The 21511-nt window shown below is 41.5% G+C and overlaps 1 protein-coding gene across 1 annotated transcript in view; it reads left to right on the forward strand.

Annotated features, from left to right (window-relative positions):
• The first annotated feature begins 9721 nt into the window (after positions 1-9721).
• The window catches only part of LOC118006639 (protein mono-ADP-ribosyltransferase PARP8-like), a 171639-nt gene continuing 159849 nt past the window's right edge, over positions 9722-21511 (forward strand). Inside the window, exons 1-3 of the mRNA XM_034999359.1 lie at positions 9722-9732; positions 9773-9806; positions 10757-10811. Of these exons, the coding sequence (XP_034855250.1) occupies positions 9722-9732; positions 9773-9806; positions 10757-10811 (100 nt within the window). The remainder of the gene's footprint in view (positions 9733-9772; positions 9807-10756; positions 10812-21511) is intronic.

A 21511-nucleotide genomic window follows, 5' to 3' on the forward strand; every position in this document is an offset into this window, starting at 1 on the left:
TCTGCCAAGTTTGCCATGCAAAACCACTGTTGAAGAACTCTAGCCAGCAGATATTGAGCAAGTCATGTCACGTGCTTTCTCTTTCAAAATCTTTCACTGTCTAAGATCGCTGATTTCTGTGGTAAATATGCCCACTATAGCTTGTTTCAAGCTACCAGTATAAAATCACTGCCTATGGAGTGAGGAAAAGATGTGTACAATTGAGCTTGCAAGCTTATGTGAACCAGCTCAGTACATCACAGATTCCAGGGGGGCTTCCTGCTGCCTAGAATGTCCTTTTTCACTTTCTTTACTCCTGTTTTATTCAATATTCAGCATCTACCTACAAACCTTTTTTCCCAGTTCAGTCTGAGGTATGTGCCCTCTCTCTGTGTTTCCATTTTGCACCATGGAAGGATACTGTTCGGCTTCCTTTTAATGAGAATTTATTGAATATTTTCTGTGTTTCACACATTAGCTTAAATATAAGAGAAATACTGTTGAACAGAGCAAATGACCAAGGTTCGGCACACGTTTGCTTAGCCTCTTAAAAAAGGAAGACAATAAGTGTGCTAAGTACTATTACTGGGATAAGCACTGAGGAGGGGCACTGATAGCGAGCATAGCCCCTGACTCCAATGATTGCACTGTGAGAATAAAATGAGAAGAAATCCAAGCTGTGAGGAATAAAATAATCCATTTCTTGATATAATTCACCCCAAAAAGATGAACGAACACCACAGATCCAGTCCAGAGAAATGAAGTGAACTGAGGCAGGAAATGATTTTTTTTATGAGACTAGCAAGAGACCTGTAAGAGACACTGCCTTCATTCATTCCTAAGTACTGCCCCTGAACATGGAGTCGGTACTTGACCTGGCCTAACACATCATAGTACTTCATCCACTTGGCAAAGTGGTTGTACAAAAGATAGACCCTTGATCCAAGCTGGGAAGATAATTATATTATTTTTATTATGGGGTTGATATACAGGTCCTGGAGGAAGAAGTTATCCTTCTCCCACTGGGTTTACTAAGCTGGCATGTTATAGATTTGCGAATACCACAGGACCATTTTCCTTGTTATTTCAAAGTGAGAAAATACCAAGCAGAAATGGAAATGGAAAGAGAGAGAGAATACAGGTTGAGTTGAGTACCCAGTTTGACTCCCCAAGTCCCTAGTTCTTCCAGTTCTTGCTTTGGTTTGGTAAGCCAACCACGTACCTTTTCCAGTTACTTGAGCCAACAAACCAAATCTTGCCTTTGCTAGTGTGAGTTAGAGATCTGTTTTACCACCAAATATAGTGACCTTGGATGTGACCTCAAAGAGGCAAGACTGCATTATAGTAATGGAAGTGCTGGAAATGTACTTCCACAAAAGTTCAAGCATTTAAAGAGAACTTAAAAGATTGGAGCATAAATAAAATGTTTGAGCGGTGCCTGGGTGGCTCAGTCGGGTAAGCATCTGCCTTCAGCTCAGGTCATGATCCCAGGGTCCTGGGATCGAGCCCCACATCGGGCTCCCTGCTCAGCGGGGAGCCTGCTTCTCCCTCTGCCTCTGCCCACCCCGCAACTCATGCTCTCTCTCCCTTGCTCTCTCTCTCAAATAAATAAATAAAATCTTAATAAAATAAAATAAAATAAAATAAAATGTTTGAGAATAACAAGAGAACGGGGCTTCCCCTATACTGTCCCACCCAATATTAGTGGCATGTTCTCTTCAGTGGAGAGAAGGGCAAAAGAAATGGAGGAAGTCTGCTTGGGACTTAGCTCCAAAGTGGGGCTCAGAAGCAAGAGAGAGCCATGTGGTTCCTAACACAGCAATTAAGCAGTGTTCTCTCAGTTGGGAGAGCCTCAGTGGGCGGAGACAAGGGCCTTCAGCAATGACTTGGGTGGTCCCCTGACCAAGGAGCAGATTGGCCTCCCACGAATACCTTCATGCAATGTAAGCTCTCTGAAATTTCAGTACAATGCAGGAGAACTGGAGTAGAATTCACAAAAACTAAAGATAAATTTTCTGTCTGCTAGACATGATAGGATTAGAAATAAAAATCTATTTAAGCAATCAAAAGTAAAATACAGCCCCACCTCCTCCTCCTCCTCTTCCTCCTCCTCCTTCTCCTCCTTCTCCTTCTTCGCCTCCTCCTCCTTTCCTCTTTCACTAGAATCTCTGTCTCTATGGTCACATTGCTTCCTCCTCTTGTGTCTGCGCTTCTCTTGCCTCTCTCATCTTCTCTGCTTCTTGCTTGTAAGGACATTTGTGAAGGCATTTGGAGCCCAATCATCTAGGATAATCTCTTCATCTCAAAATCCTTACCTTAATCACATATATAAAGAGCCTTTTTCCTTAGAAGCTATTATTTACAGGTTCTAGAGATTGGGACTTGATACCTTGAAGGCCATTTGCTGAATTGCCTATCACACCCACTAAAGTATTTGGGGGTAATGGAGCATCAGGTTGGCAAATTTCTCTTAAATATTTCTGATAAAAAAAGTTATTTGTTCTATACTTCCAACTTTTTTTATGAATTTGTTTCAAAACAAATACATACAGTTATCTTGAACAGCTCGAAAAGAAAGAAAAGAAATGTACCTCCAGGGAAGCACTTGTTCTAGAATTCTGTCAGCTCCTTCTACCTCAAATCTGTGTAGGTTGGCACCAAGTGCACAGGACTTACAAATATGAGTAAGAGAAGGCCCTGCACAGGGACTTATAACTTACTTGTAACAAATATGCATCTCAACAATACGATAGAAAATTACCAGATAAATTGGGGAAACAGAGGAGGAATCAGTCAATTATATATAGAAGTGAGGGAGAAAGTTTTTTAAAAAGTGGCTCCTTAAGAATAATGAATTCTTACTAAGCAAATTCTTTATTTCTCTTTTCATGTGCTTATCTCATTTAATCCTTTTCTTCAACCATTAAGGGACAGGAGCCATTGTTCTCCCCATTTTTCAGATGAGAAAACTGGATTTTGGGTAATAACAAATTGTGATTGTGTACCTTGCTCAAATTTACATCGTTGGTAAGTTGTAGAGTCAGAATCTGATTCTGTTTTACTTCAGAACTCAATCATCACAAGCCTTTCCTGGGATGAGTGTTAAAAATGCTTCACAACTGATATCACAAAGAAGAAAATGAATATATATTGGAAATTTTTTACCTGAATTAAAACATATATGCTATTAAAATTACATGAAACATAATTCACTGCCAAAAAAACCAACCAACCAACAAAACCCCCACGTGTTTAGTCACCTAAAACTTTTTGGAAATTCCTCATATCCCTCTTAGTTAAGCACAGTACAGCCTCAAATTAATTAGAGGGAAACCTATTAAACTTTATTTAATCCACTTTCCTCAAATTTACTTGAATCTGGAACAATTTTGGAGGGAAATATCATTATATAACATGAAATTAATATCCAATGGAACACTCTTAGGGAAATGCTTCTCTTTTGTGATGACAGCCCGAAATGTTGAAGATCATAACAAAATGAAATCAATTAATCAATGTGTATGTACTGAGTACCACCTGTATTCTCAGCACTGTGCCAAAGGATATTTAGGAGCAGTGGAAACAAAGAACAACAGGGGCACTCAAAATTTCAAGGAATTTAAAACAACAGCAATAAAAGAGAGTAATTAAGATTTCTTGTCAAGCCAACAATTATTCACTAAACTACTTACTGGGTATCATGTTTAAATAGTTTCTATTGTGTTTACTAAGATGAGTAAAACCAGCTCCTGCCCACAAGGAACTTACAGTGTAGGAATGGAGAAGTCAGGGAAGAAGAAATATTAGTGAACTGGACAAATCAGGGAAGATTTTTTTGAGGAAGGTAGTATTCGATCTGAAGGAGTTAATTTTAAATTGTTTATTTTTATTTTATTTAATAAATGAAAATTTAAAACTTTTGTCTAATGAGTATCCATAGCAGAAAATGCATTGCTATCTAGAATATATAAAGGTCTCCTATGAAGCAATAATAAAAAGCCATAAAACCCAATAAGAGTATAGAGAAAGGATATGACAGGCAATCATACTCAATTATATGTGTATACTCAATTGCCAATAAACACTTGAAAAAATGCCCACTCTCACTAATAATCAGGGAAATACAAATAAAAGCAAGATGAATATTTTTCATTCAACCAATAAAGAAGATTTAAAGATATATAGTACATATTATTGGGAATGATGCAGAGAATTAGATACTCTCAAAAACAGTTGGTGGAGTATAAGGTAATTTTGAGAGCAATTTGCTTGTTCCTATCAAATTTTTAAATTGTCAGTTCCCTGTGATCCAGTCAGTCCACTTTTACTGATCTATCCAAAGAAACTGCTGAAATTGTGCATAAAGATATGCATTTATTGCAAATTGTTTTAATCACAAAACATTTGGAAAAACCTATCATGACTGCAGAGGCATGGTTAAAATGTATGATGGTGTATCCATTCAATAAAATTATCTGCAGTAGCTAAAAGGAATGCGGTAGATCTCTTTGTATTGACATAGAAAGTTCTCCAAGACAGTGGAGAAATCGAGTTGCAAAATAACATATATTATGTGGTTCCTTTTAAATTAAGATGTATATGTATAAATCCATGAACATACATATGTGGATATAGAAATGCCAGAATGGAAGGATTCTCTTGTAACTATTAATACTAATTATCTTTGGGGTCAGGAGTGGATTTAGGGGTTAAGATGGGTGGGAATTTTCAGATTTTACTCTCTGTATTAATATACGCTTTAAATAGTTTGCATTGGGAATATATTCATGCAGTATTTATGCATTTTTAAAAACAAACAAAAGGAGAGGTATTCCAGACGAAGTAGAATTAATAAGTGAGTACAAGCTGAGAAGTATGAGTTTGTTTGCATTGGATGGTGAGGCATCTAACAAGGGTCAAGGATGCTTTTTCTTTCTTTCTTTCTTTCTTCTTTCTTTCTTTCTTTCTTTCTTTCTTTCTTTCTTTCTTTCTTTCTTTCTTTCTTTCTTTCTTTCTTTCTCTCTCTCTCTTTCTTTCAGAGAGAGGGATTGAAAGAATGAGTGGGAGGAGGGGCAGAGGGAGAAACAGACTCCCCGCTGAATAGGGAGCCCCATGTGGGGCTGGATCCCAGGACCCTGAGATCATGACCTGAGCCAACAGCAGACGCTTAACCGACTGAGCCACCCAGGTGCCCCCAAGGATGCTTCTTGGTAGAAATGGGAATTAAAGCTTATTGAGAGACAAATGCGACTAAGTTAAAGAGAAGCTTGGAGCTAGAAAGAGTAGTTCAGGTTTCATGTTATAGCTTTGGTATTTTAAGTGTCTTAAGGTTGCTAGAAAGGGCATAAAACCTCAGTATGACCGATGTGCTGCTCAATTTGACTTTAGTTAGGGGATATACTAAGGACAAAATTGGGACGAATTTCACACCAAACCACCTAAAATTGTCTTCCATTTTGTCAAGTTTATTCAAGGGTGACTTTGCTTTGCTCATACTTTGATGGCTAGACCTACTGAATGAAGTCAGGATAACAGGATTAGTTTCTCCCAAAACAATACTACCAGGAGAAAGAATTGTCCAAATCCACTTTTTTTTAGGGGGGGCCAGTTGGGCCTATGAGGCATTTTGAACTTTATGGATTTCTTTCCATTACAGAGCCACTGCAAAAAGTTCTTATAAATCTAATTGTTGAAAAGAGTTTTGAGATCACCCTCCTTTGAGTGGCTTCCCTTTTCTCCCAGATAAAATCCCACATCCTCACCCTAGCTGAAAGTCTCTTGGTGATCTCTTCCCATAGTAATCCCTCATGCTCACCCTCTCCCTCTTTCACTCTGATTCTACCTCAAGAGCAAATTGTCACAGTGCTGTTTCCACAGCTGACCAAGGCTGCTGGGCATTCCCACGGGGATTTGCTACCGAGGACAGCATCATGCATTTGGGAGAGGGGGGTGTTTTCTTTGCAAATCCTGCCTCCTGTCCTTTTAATTCCCAAGAAATAAGAGAGGTCAGGCTTTTCCCTTTCTTAAGACTTTACAGAGGATTGAGATTCATTTGGGAAAGGAAGTTCAATGCAAGAAAGGGAAAGATCGCTGCCACCAGGAGAGGCTATTTTGAGAGCCCATAGGCTCCAGGCCTGCTTCAGAATCCATTATAGGGCTTCTTGTTGGCTTAACTCCTGGCCTGCTGCCATTGGTGAGGCCAGTTTGCTCTGAAGTGAGACTTCTGAACATTTATTTTCCACAAAGTTCAGTTCAACTGCTGAAAGTTTTGGAGACAGGACAAAGTTCATTGCAGTCTATGTCCCACCTTAGGTAAGTTAATTATTCCCCTTGTGCCTCAGTTTCTTCTTTTGTAAAATGTGAAGAATTATAGTAACAGCTACTGTAGAGGATTATTATGAATATGAAATGAGTTAATATATGTAAAGCATTTAGAGCAATACCAGGCTGTTCTAATAAGCTCTGGACACGTGTGAGTTATTAATAACTACAGCATACCCACTGAACTTATTGCCACATTTCCATTGCCTTATACTTCTACAGCTGGGGCTTTCAGCAGAGGTGAAGAATTTACATTTTTCCTCTAATAAATTTTATTTGTTGGCTCGGGATCATTTTTTCTAAACTGGTGGGACTTTTTTTTGACTAGACCCAATCATCCAATGTATCGATTACTTACTATCTTGAATTTCCTATAGCATACTGCCAGAGTTGTCCCTCATCATGAATGATTTTTGTTTCGTTAACAAACTGATAAAAGGCCTACTATGTGCTGTGTTCCTGAATGCATGTGAGTGTGTGTGTGCACAGGAGTGGTTAAGGCACGGATAAGACTTCCTCATTTCAAAAGTGCATATAGTTTTTTTTTTTTTTTAAAGATTTTATTTATTTATTTGACAGAGAGAGACACAGCGAGAGAGGGAACACAAGCAGGGGGAGTGGGAGAGGGAGAAGCAGGCTCCCTGCAGAGCAGGTAGCCCGATGCGGCACTTGATCCCAGGACCCTGGGATCATGACCTGAGCTGAAGGCAGTCGCTTAACCAACTGAGCCACCCAGGCGCCCACAAAAGTGCATATAGTTTTTAATCACCGCAAAATAATGTAAATGTTTAAATAAGAGGTAAGGTAAATGGGATACTGGCTGTGGGCTGACTTTGAAAGCATCATGCCATAAGGATCTAGCATGGAACACTGATGCCTTGGTATAGTTTCTATTAGAGAAACTTATCTTGCAAAAATGCATACTAGAGAGAAAGGTTTTTTTTTCTTTTTTTAAAATCTTATCCCTTAACATTTAAAAATATTTAAATATATCACACCTTAAGGGCATGAACGGAGTGAGGTCAATTTTGTTTAACAAAAACAGGGCAGCCTGTGAAGCTTGAAAGAAAAAAATCAAATATAGGACAAATCACAAGAAAGCCTATTTTATGAAGGGAGTAGTAAACCAAGAGGTGTTCCAGACGAAAAACATCAGGTAGGTTTAAAACTATTTGAAATTTATTTGTAGTACGGGTTCTACTTTGAGAATGCGAGGTTCCTGGATAGAGAGACAACCATCAAATAAGTTTGGGGGAGCTGTTAGATTTTTTTTTTTTTAAAGATTTTATTTATTTTTTTTGACAGAGAGAGACATAGCTAGAGCAGGAACACAAGCAGGGGGAGTGGGAGAGGGAGAAGCAGGCCTCCCGCAGAGCAGGGAGCCCGATGTGGGGCTCGATCCCAGGACCCTGAGATCATGACCTGAGCCGAAGGCAGACGCTTAACGACTGAGCCACCCAGGCGCCCGGAGCTGTTAGATTTTAAGCATTTTAGAGAAATTGGAGCACAGAAGGATGGAGGGACATACACATGATACTCTGTGCTCGGTGGAACAGAAGGACGTGCTTTTGGTTGCCAACGGGCTGCACACCTTGGCCCTACCCCTAAAGATGTTTCAGAAGAGGTCTGAGCAGAAAATGTACTGTATTGTAACTTTGACATCAGAGACGGCAGTGGTCTTAAGGCGGAGTGTTTCCTCTTACAATTCACAACGAATGTGCTGTGTTCAAGGCTGTACGACAAATCATTTCATGTTTTCTTTCCTGCAAGATAAAGGGGTTGGAACATATGATTTCTCATTGCATTTATCTCTATGGAATCTTATGACTCTGTCAGGGATGACAATCATTTCTAATTCTCCTACACATCATGTTGCCCATATCAGAATCCAGACTGGACCGATTCAGGGTCTGAGCCAGTTTGACAACTCTTGGGTACTTCTGCTGATAAGGAAGTTGACTGAGACTGTGGTAGGCATACAGAAATGAAGCTGCAAGGCACCACCATTCGTGCATTCAGCCAACATTCAGACCTGCCTGCTATTTTTCAGGCACTGCACCAGGCACTGGGAACGCAGAACCAGATGAGCCATGGTCTGCTCAGGGAAGCCTCCTCAGTGGAGGAAAAAACAACAAGAGAAGTGCCATTGGAGGCCTGTCCTCGGGCATATGGCAATATAGAGGCAGGACGGGTACCTCAGCCCTGAGGTGTCCTTAGGCAGAACAGGAAGTGAGGATCAGAGCGCTACCTCACTTCTAGACAGCAGGATCGTCGGAGCTTCCCCTTGACTGACTGGCAAAGGAGCGGCTTTTTAAAACAAGCCAAGCAGATCTCCATCTTCTAGGGAGACCCTGGCACGGGCTCCTTGATTCTGCCAATTTTTTATGGACGGAAATACCTAGGAGGGAAGAACTGGTGAGTCTTTGGAAGTAAGAGGAGGTCCCTGGAAAGGGGCTGCATTTCCTACCAGGTGTCCCGAAGGGACTAAACTACTTCCACCTGGGAGAAAAAGACTGTGGCAGTTGAGGGCACGGGAGGATGTCTGTCTGGAGTCATTTCAAGGCTTTTTCCACCTTGCCTGATGTGGCAACAAGGAAAGATTTATTCGTTTTATTTATTTTCAATTTTTAAAGATTTTTCTTTTCCCTTCCCCCGCTCCCAGCCACTCTGGTTTGGGTTTTCCATATGACTCATAATCCCTTCCGAAAGTGGAGTCGAATTCATAAAAGTGGTGGAAGGGGGGGGCAGGCTGGGAGCCCCGGGGAGTCTTCACTACCTACATTCCCACTCAGCCCCTGGCGCGAGCGGCGGCCGGGGCGGGGACGCCCAGCCTGCGCCCGGGATGGCGGATACTATTCACACCCCGGCGGCCGGGACCCGGTGACTGGGCGCGGGAGGGTCTGCAGCGGGCGGCGCTGCAGCAGCCTCCGCACGGCCGCCGCCGCCCGCGGGCGCGAGTGTGCGCGGGTGTGGAAGGCCGGCGTGCGGGCCGCGAGGGGTGTGCGCGCGTGAGGCGGAGCGGGGCTCGCCCCTCGCCGGCGCCCGCCGGTGATCGCTCTCCGGCCGTCTCCAGCACCCTTGGCCCCCCACGGCCGTTGGTCCGGGCGGGGGAGGGAGAAAGTGAGACTCGGTGTCATCACCATCCATTGTCAGGAGGGGAGGAAACTGGAATCCAGCAGTGGCGAGCAGCAGCTGGGCGGTCACATCTGGGAATGCAAAGCCGACCTCCCCCCCGCCTCCTCCTCCACCACCTCCTCCTCTTTCACCCAGGATCACTTCCGAAACCACTTCGCCTTCAGCCCCTGCCTCGGCCAGAGGTTTCATTTTTAACTGAATATTTACGAAAGCTGGAAGCGTGCGAGGGGGGTGGGGTGGGGTGGAAATAGCGGCTGCTTCTTTTCCAGGGATTTATTTAATGGGGATGTGTTCAAGGCAAGAGCGAATTCAGAAGGATATCGACGTCGTGATCCAGAAGTCCAGAGCCGAGAAGGACTGCCTGTTTGCAGGTGAGTTCTCGCCTTTCCGGAGCCTCGCACCCAGCGCCAGCTTCCCCTGACCGCCCGCCGCCCCCCTTCCCAGGTCTCTGACCGCGACGTGTGTGGCTCGGGCTGGGGGTGGGTTGCACGTCCCCATTCCGGGGTTCATTTGGCAGCAGCTGCTGCAGCGGGAGCGGGAGCCCAAAGGGGGAGGGGGCGCCAGCCTCTCCCCTACTCCCCTCCCCCCCACCAGTCTGGGGCGGCCACCAGCTCTGGGGGCCGAACCACGGTGGCCCGAGCAGGGGTCTAGGCGGAGGTGCCGTGCGTGCTCTTTTTATCCCCCTGTGGATGCCCCGAGCGTCCCAGCCCGCCTCCGGGCTTTCAGCAGCTGCGGCCGAGCCGGGCGGGGAGGACCTGCGGGTTTGCGCAATGGGCTGAGCGGCGGCGGCCGGCAATGGAGCCCGCTGCGCTGCGCTACGCTGCGCCGGCCGGCTGCGCCCGGCGCCGATGCCCCCGGGGGCCGGGGCGGGGGGCAGCGCTGGCCGGATCTCCGCGCCTTCAGCTCGCGTTAGTCCCCTCCGACTGGCAGTGCGTTGCCCCGGAAAGACCAGGGATTCCCGGGGTTCCCGAGGCGCCCTGCTCCCATGCCTGGGGGTCGCCTTTCGTCCATTTTGCTCCCCGGGGAGAAGGATCGGATTTTGCTTTCTCAGCCGCGAGCTCGGCGGGGGCCGCTTCCGGCCACCCCGACCGGGAAATTCCCGCCGTTGCCATGGCACCCGGCACTTGTTGCGGGGGGCGGCCTCCCGCGGCACCCGGCCCGGGGTGCGCAGCATCCCCTCCTGCGTGGCGCGGAGAGGGGACCTCGCGGTTCTCCAGCCCGCCAGGCCTTCCCTTGGTTCCACTAAGTAGGGGGCCCAAGTCATGACCAAGGTGAAAAACCCACTCGAGGGGTAGCTTTTAACAGGACTTTTCCGTTTCAGATTTCAGATACTCAGATTCCACCTTTACTTTCACCTACGTTGGCGGCCCCAAAAGGTATTTGTGTGTATAGAGTTGCTTCATTTCCTGTTCACAGGCTTGTGTTTCCTTTGTTCTTAGCATGTTCCGTGTTTGGGTATTTTTTTTTCTCTTGTTGCTGTGCTTTCGCCACATCCCAGGCTCGAGGTCCCCCCGTTTTAAATAAGAGGGGACATAAATATGTTTGCTTCAAGTGTTTCTGAGATCACGCCACAGGCCATGAGCAGAACTCTTGCACGGTTCCTGTTAAAGCTGTTACACTGTGGTAGCTTGCTCTTGAGACGTTTGGGGGTTGATAGATTCAAGCGGGTGCAGAACTGGGTATGAAGTGAAATGCATAAAAGATAGAAGATGTCACAAACTAGTTTGAACACAAGTAATAATTTTCCTGGTGAGTTGGGGCTGCGTGTTTCCATGTTTTCTGAAGGTTGATATAAATATGCAGGCTGCCAATTCTCCATACCTTTTTTTTTTTTTTTTAAGGAGCGGTATTTTGGTTTTCGCATTTAGTTTTGGAAAGGATTTGGAAGTTATATGGAGCTGGAGTGTGTAACTTCTCTCTTGAGGGGGAGGTATGACAGATGCATATATTAATACCAAATTGTTAACAGTGTGAAAGAAGTCCAAATCCAATTTTGTATTTAGGAAGTAGAGAGAAAATGAAAGGTAGCTTTTAAAATATGCCTTGCCGTCTTCACTTGTTAAGTTAGGATTTTCTCCCTTTTAGCCCTTTGGGGACACTGGTTTAAAAGAGCGGTGGCCGCATACGAGAACTGTTAGAGATTTATCCTTGCTGTTAGGACTTGACATTTAATATCATTTGACCACATTCCAAAATATCGCTTAGCTTAATGGAAACATTTATGAACATATAAATTGCAAAAGAAGCTTTCCTCTGTAAATACATTTTTTAAGAGATTGGAATTAATGTGAATCTTTAAAATGCTTGGGATCTGTGCTGCAATCTATATCTCAAAAAAGCTTTAATTAAAACAGTTCTCACATTTCCCATATGTACAGCCTAAGCCTCAGGATTGGTATATTGATTTGATTTACTAGTTGAGAACATAGCACATATAACATATACTTATTGGGAAAGAATAAAATTACAGTACTTCGTAATTTACTGTGGTACTATCATCCTTGTAGTTATGAATAAAAAGAGTAACTTAGAGGAGATTCAGCTAAATTAATGCTCCTACACTTACTATCCAAAGGAGGTTGGTGTATGACTAATATCCTTTTGGATTATTTTAACAGTTAAAATATGCCATGCGGCCCATTGAAAACATTCTCCATGCAATCAGGTAGATAGCTGCTTGAGTAGTCGGCTTAACAGTTACTGTGGTAGCTGCTTGAGTAGTCGGCTTAACAGTTACTGTGGTTTACCCAGTGAGAGGTGTGGCCTGGAGAACGCTCTGGGTAGGTTTTTCAACTAACTAGCTTATTTTCAATAAGATACTTGAGTTCTTTTGGGCTCAGTTTACTTATCTGTACAATGAGGGAGTGAGCCACACACTTAATCTCTAAGATCTGTTAGATGCGGCAGTAAGATTCTTTATCAGCAAATTATTGAACTGGTGTTAACACAGCAAGAGGTGGAGAAGGTATGAATGCCTCAGGAGTAAGGCCGGGGGGTTGGGATGAATAATTAACTGATTCAGATAACATCGGTTTTCACTGTAGGAACAAGCACCGTGGTTGCTCTTAAAGTAAGAGATGTTTCATTTTCTATGTAATCCTATTAAGGGATAGTATTTTCTTTTGTCTCTGATTTAAATACCTGGGACTTGTATATCTACTAAAGAAGACTTTAACGGACTGTTCTGTGATTGCTTTGTCTCCCTAAAAGCTTGTTCTACAAAATGATATATAGGTTGTTTTAGTATAATAATGATAATAATCCCTTTAATGATAATCCCTTTATGCATTTATAGCTAATGGCAGAGAAGACTTTTTTTCCTGAAGATAAAAATGCATTGTTTTCATTAACTATATTAGAATCTGATATTTATTATATATTTCTCATTGTGGCATTTAAAATTGGGCATTTAAAATTTTAAAAAATCCTGCTGTTTTTATTGAAAGTGCTTATTAACTTATAATAGTCCATTAATAGTGTCATTTCCGGTAAACTAGACTTACTTCACCATTAAAGGAGGTGGGAATCTTAAAGAGAGATAGTACGGGATTATCTTGAATTATATTTAACTATCGTTTCATATAAACCACTGAGAACATATTTAAGGATAATTTTCAATTCAGGTTGTAGATAAAACTTAGTAAACCATTTTTTCTTTCTCACACTCTCTCAGAACAAGTTACACTTTGTTCTAAAGGCAAAGGTTGACCTTACGTGTTACTATTCAAAAAAAGAAATAACTTGGTGAATTTTTTTTACACATACATTTTTTTATGTTTCTGTGCGTAAGAGGAAATGCCAAGAGGCGATTGTGTCAGGGCTGGCCAGTGGCCTGGTAAATTGACCTTTCATTTGGAGGTTGAAGGGCTTGTTAACATTTGCTGTTCTGCTGTCTTGGTGGACCTTAGGTGAGGAATAAGGGGGGAGCGGATGGTCAGCTGGGAGACTGAGTTCAGTTAGTTTTCCCTAAAGAGAAGTTTCATGTAGTCATTATATCCTCACTTTTGGACGTACAAACTGAGCTCAGAGAGCTTAAGAACGATGCTGAAATTTACTCAGTTCATTGAAGAAGCTACCATGTACACCCTGTCCTGTCACCCTCTCGAGACCTGTGCTCATTCCTCTACACTAGTGTTCTCAGCCTCTTTGAACATGGAGACACTTGAACATTAAAGCATCATGCAGATACTGATAGGAGAGTGATAGTTTTAGTGTCTTTCGACTGAGAAATAATGAGAAAGAGGTGTTAAATGTTATGAATCTGATTATTAATCCATCTGCAGTGCTTAAAAATTTGTGGTATATATACAGCTAGATTAATTTATTCTAGCAATGGTCTTTGTAACACACCTCTGATTCCTGGACTTCTTTTTTTTTTTTTTTTTAAGATTTTATTTTTTTATTTATTTGAGAGAGCGAGAATGAGAGAGAGAGAGAGAGAGAGCACATGAGAGGGGGAAGGGTCAGAGGGTGAAGCAGACTCCCTGCTGAGCAGGGAGCCCAATGCGGGACTCGATCCTGGGTTGTCAGGATCATGATCTGAGCTGCCGGCAGTCGCATAACCAACTGAGCCACCCAGGCGCCCTGATTCCTGGACTTCTTGGAATAACTTCAAAACCATCAGTGGTTCAGGGCCTGCCATGGGCACCAACCCAGTGCTGTTTCCAATTTCAGGGGTGTGCTGATGTCTGGCCTCGACTGTAGACAATTTGGAAGTTTATGCAAAAGTCATTCCTTCCCTGTACTTGTCATGCTTGTGATCTTCTGCCTCCTTTCTCCCTTATTGATTGATAGTAAAATCCCTAAGACCACAAAGGTTTGGGATTCTGGTTCTTCATCTCATTTGCAGTCAGTCTTGCAGTTAGTGGTGGAAGAAACAGAAGGGAGGAAGTGAGTAGTGACAGTGACTAGGGCTGGGAGAGCAGGTTGAGTCTCTGGTGCCAGTGGTCCGCAAAGACAAGGACTGAGCGAGGTGAGCCCGTTGGGCCTGGCCATAGACCCCTGCTGGATTCCCTGATTGTGAGCTTCCAGTAAGGAAAGTGTATTGTGAGGATATAACAGAGGTTTTAAAAATACACAAATAAAAAGTGTTTATTGTAAAAAAATTTTTTGTTAAAGAGATAAGCCAAAAAAATAAGAACACATGATTTTTTCATTTCTATTAATGTGTTAGAATTTATTCTTTCAGAATTTTTATGTGTCTATATGCATATAAAATATATGCATCCAGGGATTGTATTATACTCTTTTGAGACCTCAGTGTTTTTTCACCCAAGAATATAACAATGTCTTCCCTTTAGGAAGGATATGAGAATAAAGAAATGTTTATTAAATTGAGAGTTTTCCAATCAAGGAGTGTGACTGCATGATAAGAAATCTAACTTTTATATTAGAAATTATTAATACATTAGAAACTTAATATCTGGCAGAATGTTCAGAATTCCCTATAGGTGTACGCCTTTTATTGTAGGAATAGACACTTTTTCACGTGGTCACGGGTAGAGTGGCATCTTTTGAAGTATGTGCCCCGCCCCCCCCCCCAGGATATTCTGTTCACATAACTGTTCTGGAGCATCACATGTAACACTAACAATAGCGTCCACAGTCCCTCAAGTCACATGCTATCTCTTCTTTTTCCTCGGCCTTTGCACATGCTGCAGAACACCCATCTACACCCTGTCCTCCCCACCCTCCCCCATTTCAACCCTGGGAAGCCTTCATTGTTGGATCTTTGCTAAGGCCAATTCCCCTTGGAGGAGCCTTTCTTGGCATCCCCTTCCCTGTATTATCCTTTTAGGTATTTCTAAAACCATGTTGTCACATTGTATTGTTAGCACCTGTTTACTTGATCATCTCTCTGACCTTGAGCTTCTTGGAGGCAGGGTCTGTCCTGTTCATTGCAGTTTCCCTAGCCCCTAGCTCCCTGCCTAGTACAATGTGTTTTTTGGATAAGTAGGTGTTGATTCAATTATTAAACGAATGCTAAAAGGTCTTCTGGCAGGTGAGAAGCAATTTCCTAACTAAATGGTCAGGTATAGAGATAGTCAAATACTTCAAAAAGCCCCAAATCTGGTAATGTCACTTGCAATAGAATTTCTTCAGAATCCAGAAGTTGCCCAGCCAAGTTATAAGCCCTGTGGTGTGCTCAAATGCTTTTAGAAGACAGAAAGATAATGCAGTTGCTCAACATTATGAGGGAGTTAATGGGGACTGTGACACCCTAGAGAGTTTGGACTCTAAAAGTATTTAATTCAGTTTAAAAAATCAGTAGCACTCTGGTGAACAAATTTTCTGAGGGCCCTAATCCACCTGGGCTCCCAGTGTTTAATTCCTTGCTCATGGGATGCCATGGAGAGAGGCAATCTACTTGATTACTAAAGTGCATTTGTTTTGACTTTCTTTGAAAGGAGAAGTGTATGTGGGTGCAGGAATGGGGGCATTGAGAGAGTGGTGAAGTAGAAAAAGAGCATCTCAAAAAGATTAATCAGTTTTCATTGTGAAAGAATTACATACTCATTCTAGAAATCTTGAAATATGCAATTTTGAAACCATCAAGTGCTTCTTAAGATGTCATAATGAAAAGAATGATCATTTTTTAAAATCAGAAATTAGCATGTTCCTCTTGGCAATGGGGACTTGCTTCTCAATTTTATACTGTATCAATTATTATCCAAAATAATGATTTTTTTTTAAAAAAAGTCTTTTCCTTGGAGCCTTGGGAACCTACGTTGGAAGCTGGGGTGCCTGGTGGAAGGGAGTTTGAAGGAAGCTGAATGAGTGAGTGAGATCTGAGCTTTCGTATCCCTTTGTAAATTATAGCTGCTCTGGCTCTTTTCTGTACAAATTTTTTTGAAGAAGATTTCATTGTTAAATGAATTTAAAAACCACTGACCTAAAATAACCACCAATTTAACATAACTATAACTTTATTGAGACTTATATAGTAAAATATTTAAAGTCCATTTATTTCATGGATTAAGATAATACTCTTACTTGTAATTATTGGGCATGGTCTCTGCATGCCTTTTGCCTGCCTCACATCCTATGTGGCAAAGACAAGTAGGTATTTTGTTAACTATTTTACATTTTATAGTTAAAGAAACTGAGGCTTGGGTGATTTAAATAGCTTACAGTTATTAAGCAGAGTAGGGATATGTTGCAGTGTGAGTCGATGTTTATGTAAGGCTTAAGGGACATTGGTTGAACTGGCATGACTAGGATGGCTGGGAATGTTTGAGGTTGGGGAGGGATTGCTTGGTAGGATGCCCGCCAGGGGCCGTACTGAAAATTCTGCTGGCTGGCAAGGGAAATGCCTGAGCCCAGGGCTGAGCATTAATAGTGAGAAAATTATGTACGTTGGCTGTGGAATCCTTACACAAATATTGGGCCGACCCATTTAAATTCCCCATCATTTCTCTCGGCAGCAGTTTGAAAAATACATGCAAGAGAGCATTTATCAGCCCTAAAAATATTTTGTAATTCTCTGTACAGATTTGCTTTTGGATAGATTGTGCTATAGTAGATAAATCTTGCTTTAAGACAGATGCCACTGACTCAGTATGGAATGGTTAAGTTACTGGCATGTCATCTTTCTCTTTTCACTCGCTACATTTTTGAAATTCCATTTTCCATGTACCCCCAGGGAAGACTAATAAGAAATATGCTTTTATTAATAAGGCTTGTCACTCCTATTTCATTGGGACATAATTTAGGTTTTCTGTCCAGGTGCCTCACTTAAATGCTGGACACTTCAACCCAGCATATCTGAACAACCCATCACTTCCTCGTTAAACGAAGCTTCCCTTCCCAGCCTTTCCCTGGTGTCACATCATCTGAGCCACTCAGGAGGAATCTGTCTCAGGTTTCGTGTATCCCACCTTCTTCATTTCTTTCGGGGCTTCAGTGGCTCTTTCTTTGAAATCATTGTGGGCATCTTCATCCCTCACAGTGTCAACATTTGGCCCAGGTCCTGATCACCTTGACTTAGGTCAGTCACTTTAACCCAGTGTTTTAAAATTCTTGCCTAACAGCTCCTCACCCATCCAGTTCATTGATACCCGAACTCTTTTTTTTTTTTAAGATTTTATTTATTTATTTGACAGAGAGACACAGCAAGAGAGGAACACAAGCAGGGGGAGTGGGAGAGGGAGAAGCAGGCTTCTGAGCAGGGAGCTCGACGCGGGGCTTGATCCCAGGAACCTGGAATCACGACCTGAGCTGAACTAAAGCAGATGCTTAACGACTGAGCCACCCAGGCACCCCGATACCTGAACTCTTTTAATTATGAATTTCACCATAGCATTTTTCTGCTCAGAAGCCTTCAAATGCGACCACGGTTTCTTCCCTATCAAATTGAAACCCCCATCCTTGGCTTTCTAGAGCCACCTTGCCCATCCAGTCGTATGTACTTCTGAGGCTTCCACTGTCCGTTTATTGACCTGGGTCTCTCCATTCAACGGCGGTTTGTATTTAGTGCATTAAGCATCCACAGCTGTGCAAGGTTTATTGACTGGTAGTTTCTGTGTCACATAATGACACAGGTTTGGATATCGAGATTATGATTTTTATCATCACAGATACCAGTTCATTTAATCTTTTCTTTAATCACTAGTGGCATTTCTGTGAACATTTATGACGTATTTATGCTCAAGAAGAGGATAGAGTAAGCTCATGAGTAGAACAGACTGAGAATGAGAAGACAGTGAAATCTGAGGAGGATGGAATAAGAATATAAATAGATTGTTCCCAATCCATTACAGAATAATGACAACAAGTTTTGGGTGTAGTTCTTTTGCGTATTGGTGACATCCCAGTTTATGGCTGATACCTTGTTGGTATTAATGGAGGATGCCAAAGCACAACATTAAATTTAAAAGGGAATACCTTTGTGCAGTCAGATCAATTTTCCCTGTACAGAAATGAGCAGAAAGCTAGCTGCTAACTGACTTTCCCCAAGATGGTTTTTTTCTGAACATTCTGAAATATAGATTGAAAAGATCATACTGATGGCCTGAAAGTGTTCTTAGGATTTCTCAACCAACTCAGAAGTGTTGTAGTTATTTGGATTTTCATCATGGTTTTGTCCAAAAAACATGTATAGGTTGTTATCTAAGAATCACTTATAGAATATTTACTCTATAGAATGGAGCCAGAGACTAATATAACTATATTTGTTAGGCTTTCACACCTATGAAGAATAAAGTTCAGACAAAATTGGAAAACAAGCAAAAATGCTATTAAGGACAGAGCTGTGTAAAAGAGAAAATGTAAGTCAAATAAAAAGAAGTCACAAAAAAATCAGTACTCTGTTTAAAGACTAGAATTCTGTTTCCTAGCAGAGTGCCTAGAATATGATAAGAATTTCCTACTATTTCTTAAATGAGAGTAATATTTTTTTTACATTGTGGGATAGCATTTCCCAAACTATTTAATTAGGTGTTAGGTATGTGGCCAAATATGTCTGGGAAATGCTTAGTTAAATATTAAACATTTCTAATGGTTGGCGTTTTGGAGCTTTTTACATACTAGTGTACATTATGCGTATCCAAGAGGTGAATCAAGTATTCAGGGTTTCTCAGACTTACTTGATTACAGATCTGGAACATCTTGAGAAAGTTGTTTTGTGGAAAACACTTTGGCAAACTCTGAGTCTTACTCATTAAAAATAGTTTTTGAGTAAACAGCAGTATAGTAGAAATAGAAATTGCCGATTCACAATTGAGCCCTGAAGAATTCACTTTCAGTAATTTTTATAGAACGTGCTTTATGACCAGGAAAGCTTTGGTTAAAGGCATTTGACATTTCATGCGACTGACTTTTCTACATGAGGATTTATTTCTCTGGGTCTCTCACTTTGTCATCATTTGTGTTGAATCCATTTATGATAAGAGCTTTCAACCATTCTTCATCAAAGCCTTGAAGTTAGCAGGGCCCACTTTGCTACAGGATTAGAAGTCGGCCTCATAAGGAAGGGTTAGAGATAATGATTTTGTGTAGCAGAAGTACTCATTATGTCCTCTTAAATTCTGTCACTTTGACTGCAGTAGGGCTTCTTAGTGAGCAATCTGATGGAGTATATACTTTTGGAAAAATTTGTGTGAGGGAAATATGGAATTTATCTACATGTTTCTTTTTTAATAAATTACATCTAGAAATCAGTGAGGGCATTTATTTTATGTATTTTCCTGCTAGTCACCAACTGAGAAATTAACTGAAGGAGTTTTAAAATATTTCTCAGAATTTTTTCAACATGAGTCAGGAAGCAAACTCTTTTTTTTTTTTTTTTTAGGCAGTGTCAGTCGTTACACTTTAGGAAGCCACATGCTACTTTTGGTAACACGTGAATGGAGAATGAAACTGGTGCTTCCAGGCGCAGTGCTGTGGACACAGTGTCATGTATATATTGAAAATGATTCATGTTAACAGCAGACCTGTTCCTACCTATATGAACACTCCATAGCTTTTGTGATTTAGGGAAACCACTGGAACCCCACACATACTGAAAATCTAGTAAATTCTAGGTTTTTCATTTTGAAATCAGTGTGCAAAATCTTAAGTGAGTGAATTCATGATTGTGATGATACGTTTGTCAGTCTGTCTGTATCTGTGTCAGTGATCTTAAGAACAAAGTCTTAGCTACTGGAATGTGGAAGACCTGAGCAGAATGTAAAGATCTGCTTTATGGGTAAAAGCTGATGCAGTCATCATTTCTTATTAAAATGCACCACAGCTCGATATGCAAAAAAAAAAAAAAAAAAAAAAAGGCCCTCTAGCTGCAAAGCAGTCATTACTTTATTATCACCACAGAATTTGATATGATTTCTCTAGTGAATGGCCAGATTCATTCTTAGTTAACTAAGAAAAAGTTTGAATAATTCACTGTGAGCCAAATTCTCTCCTGTTTCTTTTTGGAGCAGTCCATCCTTATGGGAAAACCAGCTTAGAATGGTGATTTAAGTGAGTTTCAATTAATATGAGAATTGCATATTCTTGGCTGCACTTGATGCCCAGATGATAAAATTTGGAGCAAGAAAGATTTTAAACTTAGTTTTTTAAAAATCATACTAGTTTGGGGGTTAGTTGGTTAACAGTCTGACTCTTGGTTTTGGCTCAGGTCGTGATCTCATGGGTCGATTGATCGAGCCCTGCGTGGGGCTCCGCGCTCAGCAGGGTGTCTGCTTGAAGAGTCTCTCCCTCTGGCCCTCCCCCCACTTGTATGTGTGTATGCACGTGCTCTCTCTCTTTCTCAAATAAATAAACAAATCTTTAAAAAAAATGAAATCATACTAGTTTGATCTTCTTTTCTAAATGAGGTGAAATTGACATGTAACATTTGTTTCAGATGTACAGTATAATGATTTGATATTTGTATATATCGTGAAATGATCACAATAAGTCTAATTAAGATCTGTCACCACACATAGTCACAAACATTTTTTTTCTTGTGATGAGGACTTTGAAGATCCACTCTCTTCTCAACTTTCAAATACGTAGTACGGTATTATTAACTATAATCACCGTGTTGTACATTATATCCCCATGACTTAATTGTAACTGGAAGTTTGTGCCTTTTGATCCCCTTCACCCATTTCTCTTACCCCCACCCTCAGTTTGATTTAATGTGAGCTTTCTGTGTTGACTTCCTATGTCATTAATGTAAAATTCCCAGTGTCCTCAATTCTCGGTGTCCAACATACACAAAATCTTTGCCAGCTGTAGGTAATTGGCAGGGAAAAATCCACTTAGGGCAGTAGTTTCACAAAAGGTTTTTAAAAACAGAAGCGTGACGTTTCTAGTCTTTTGGGGGTACATTCTGTGAAATGTTACATTTCAGATGCACTTTTAAATGAAAATACAGGTGCTTACCACTACGTACCTGTTGGAGTGGCCAAAATCCAGAACATTGAGGACACCAGGTGTTGGTGAATATGTGGAGCAACAGGAGCTCTGCTTCTTTGCAGGTGGGAGTGCAAACTGGTACAGCCACTCAGAAGACAAAGTTTGGCAGTTTCTTACAAAAACTAAACATACTCTTGCCATACTGTACAGCAGTCACACTCCTCTGTATCCACCCAAA

This window comes from Mirounga leonina, unplaced genomic scaffold (genome assembly GCF_011800145.1).
Source record: "Mirounga leonina isolate KUSES-001 unplaced genomic scaffold, KU_Mleo_1.0 Mir_98, whole genome shotgun sequence".
Taxonomy (NCBI): Eukaryota; Metazoa; Chordata; class Mammalia; order Carnivora; family Phocidae; genus Mirounga; species Mirounga leonina.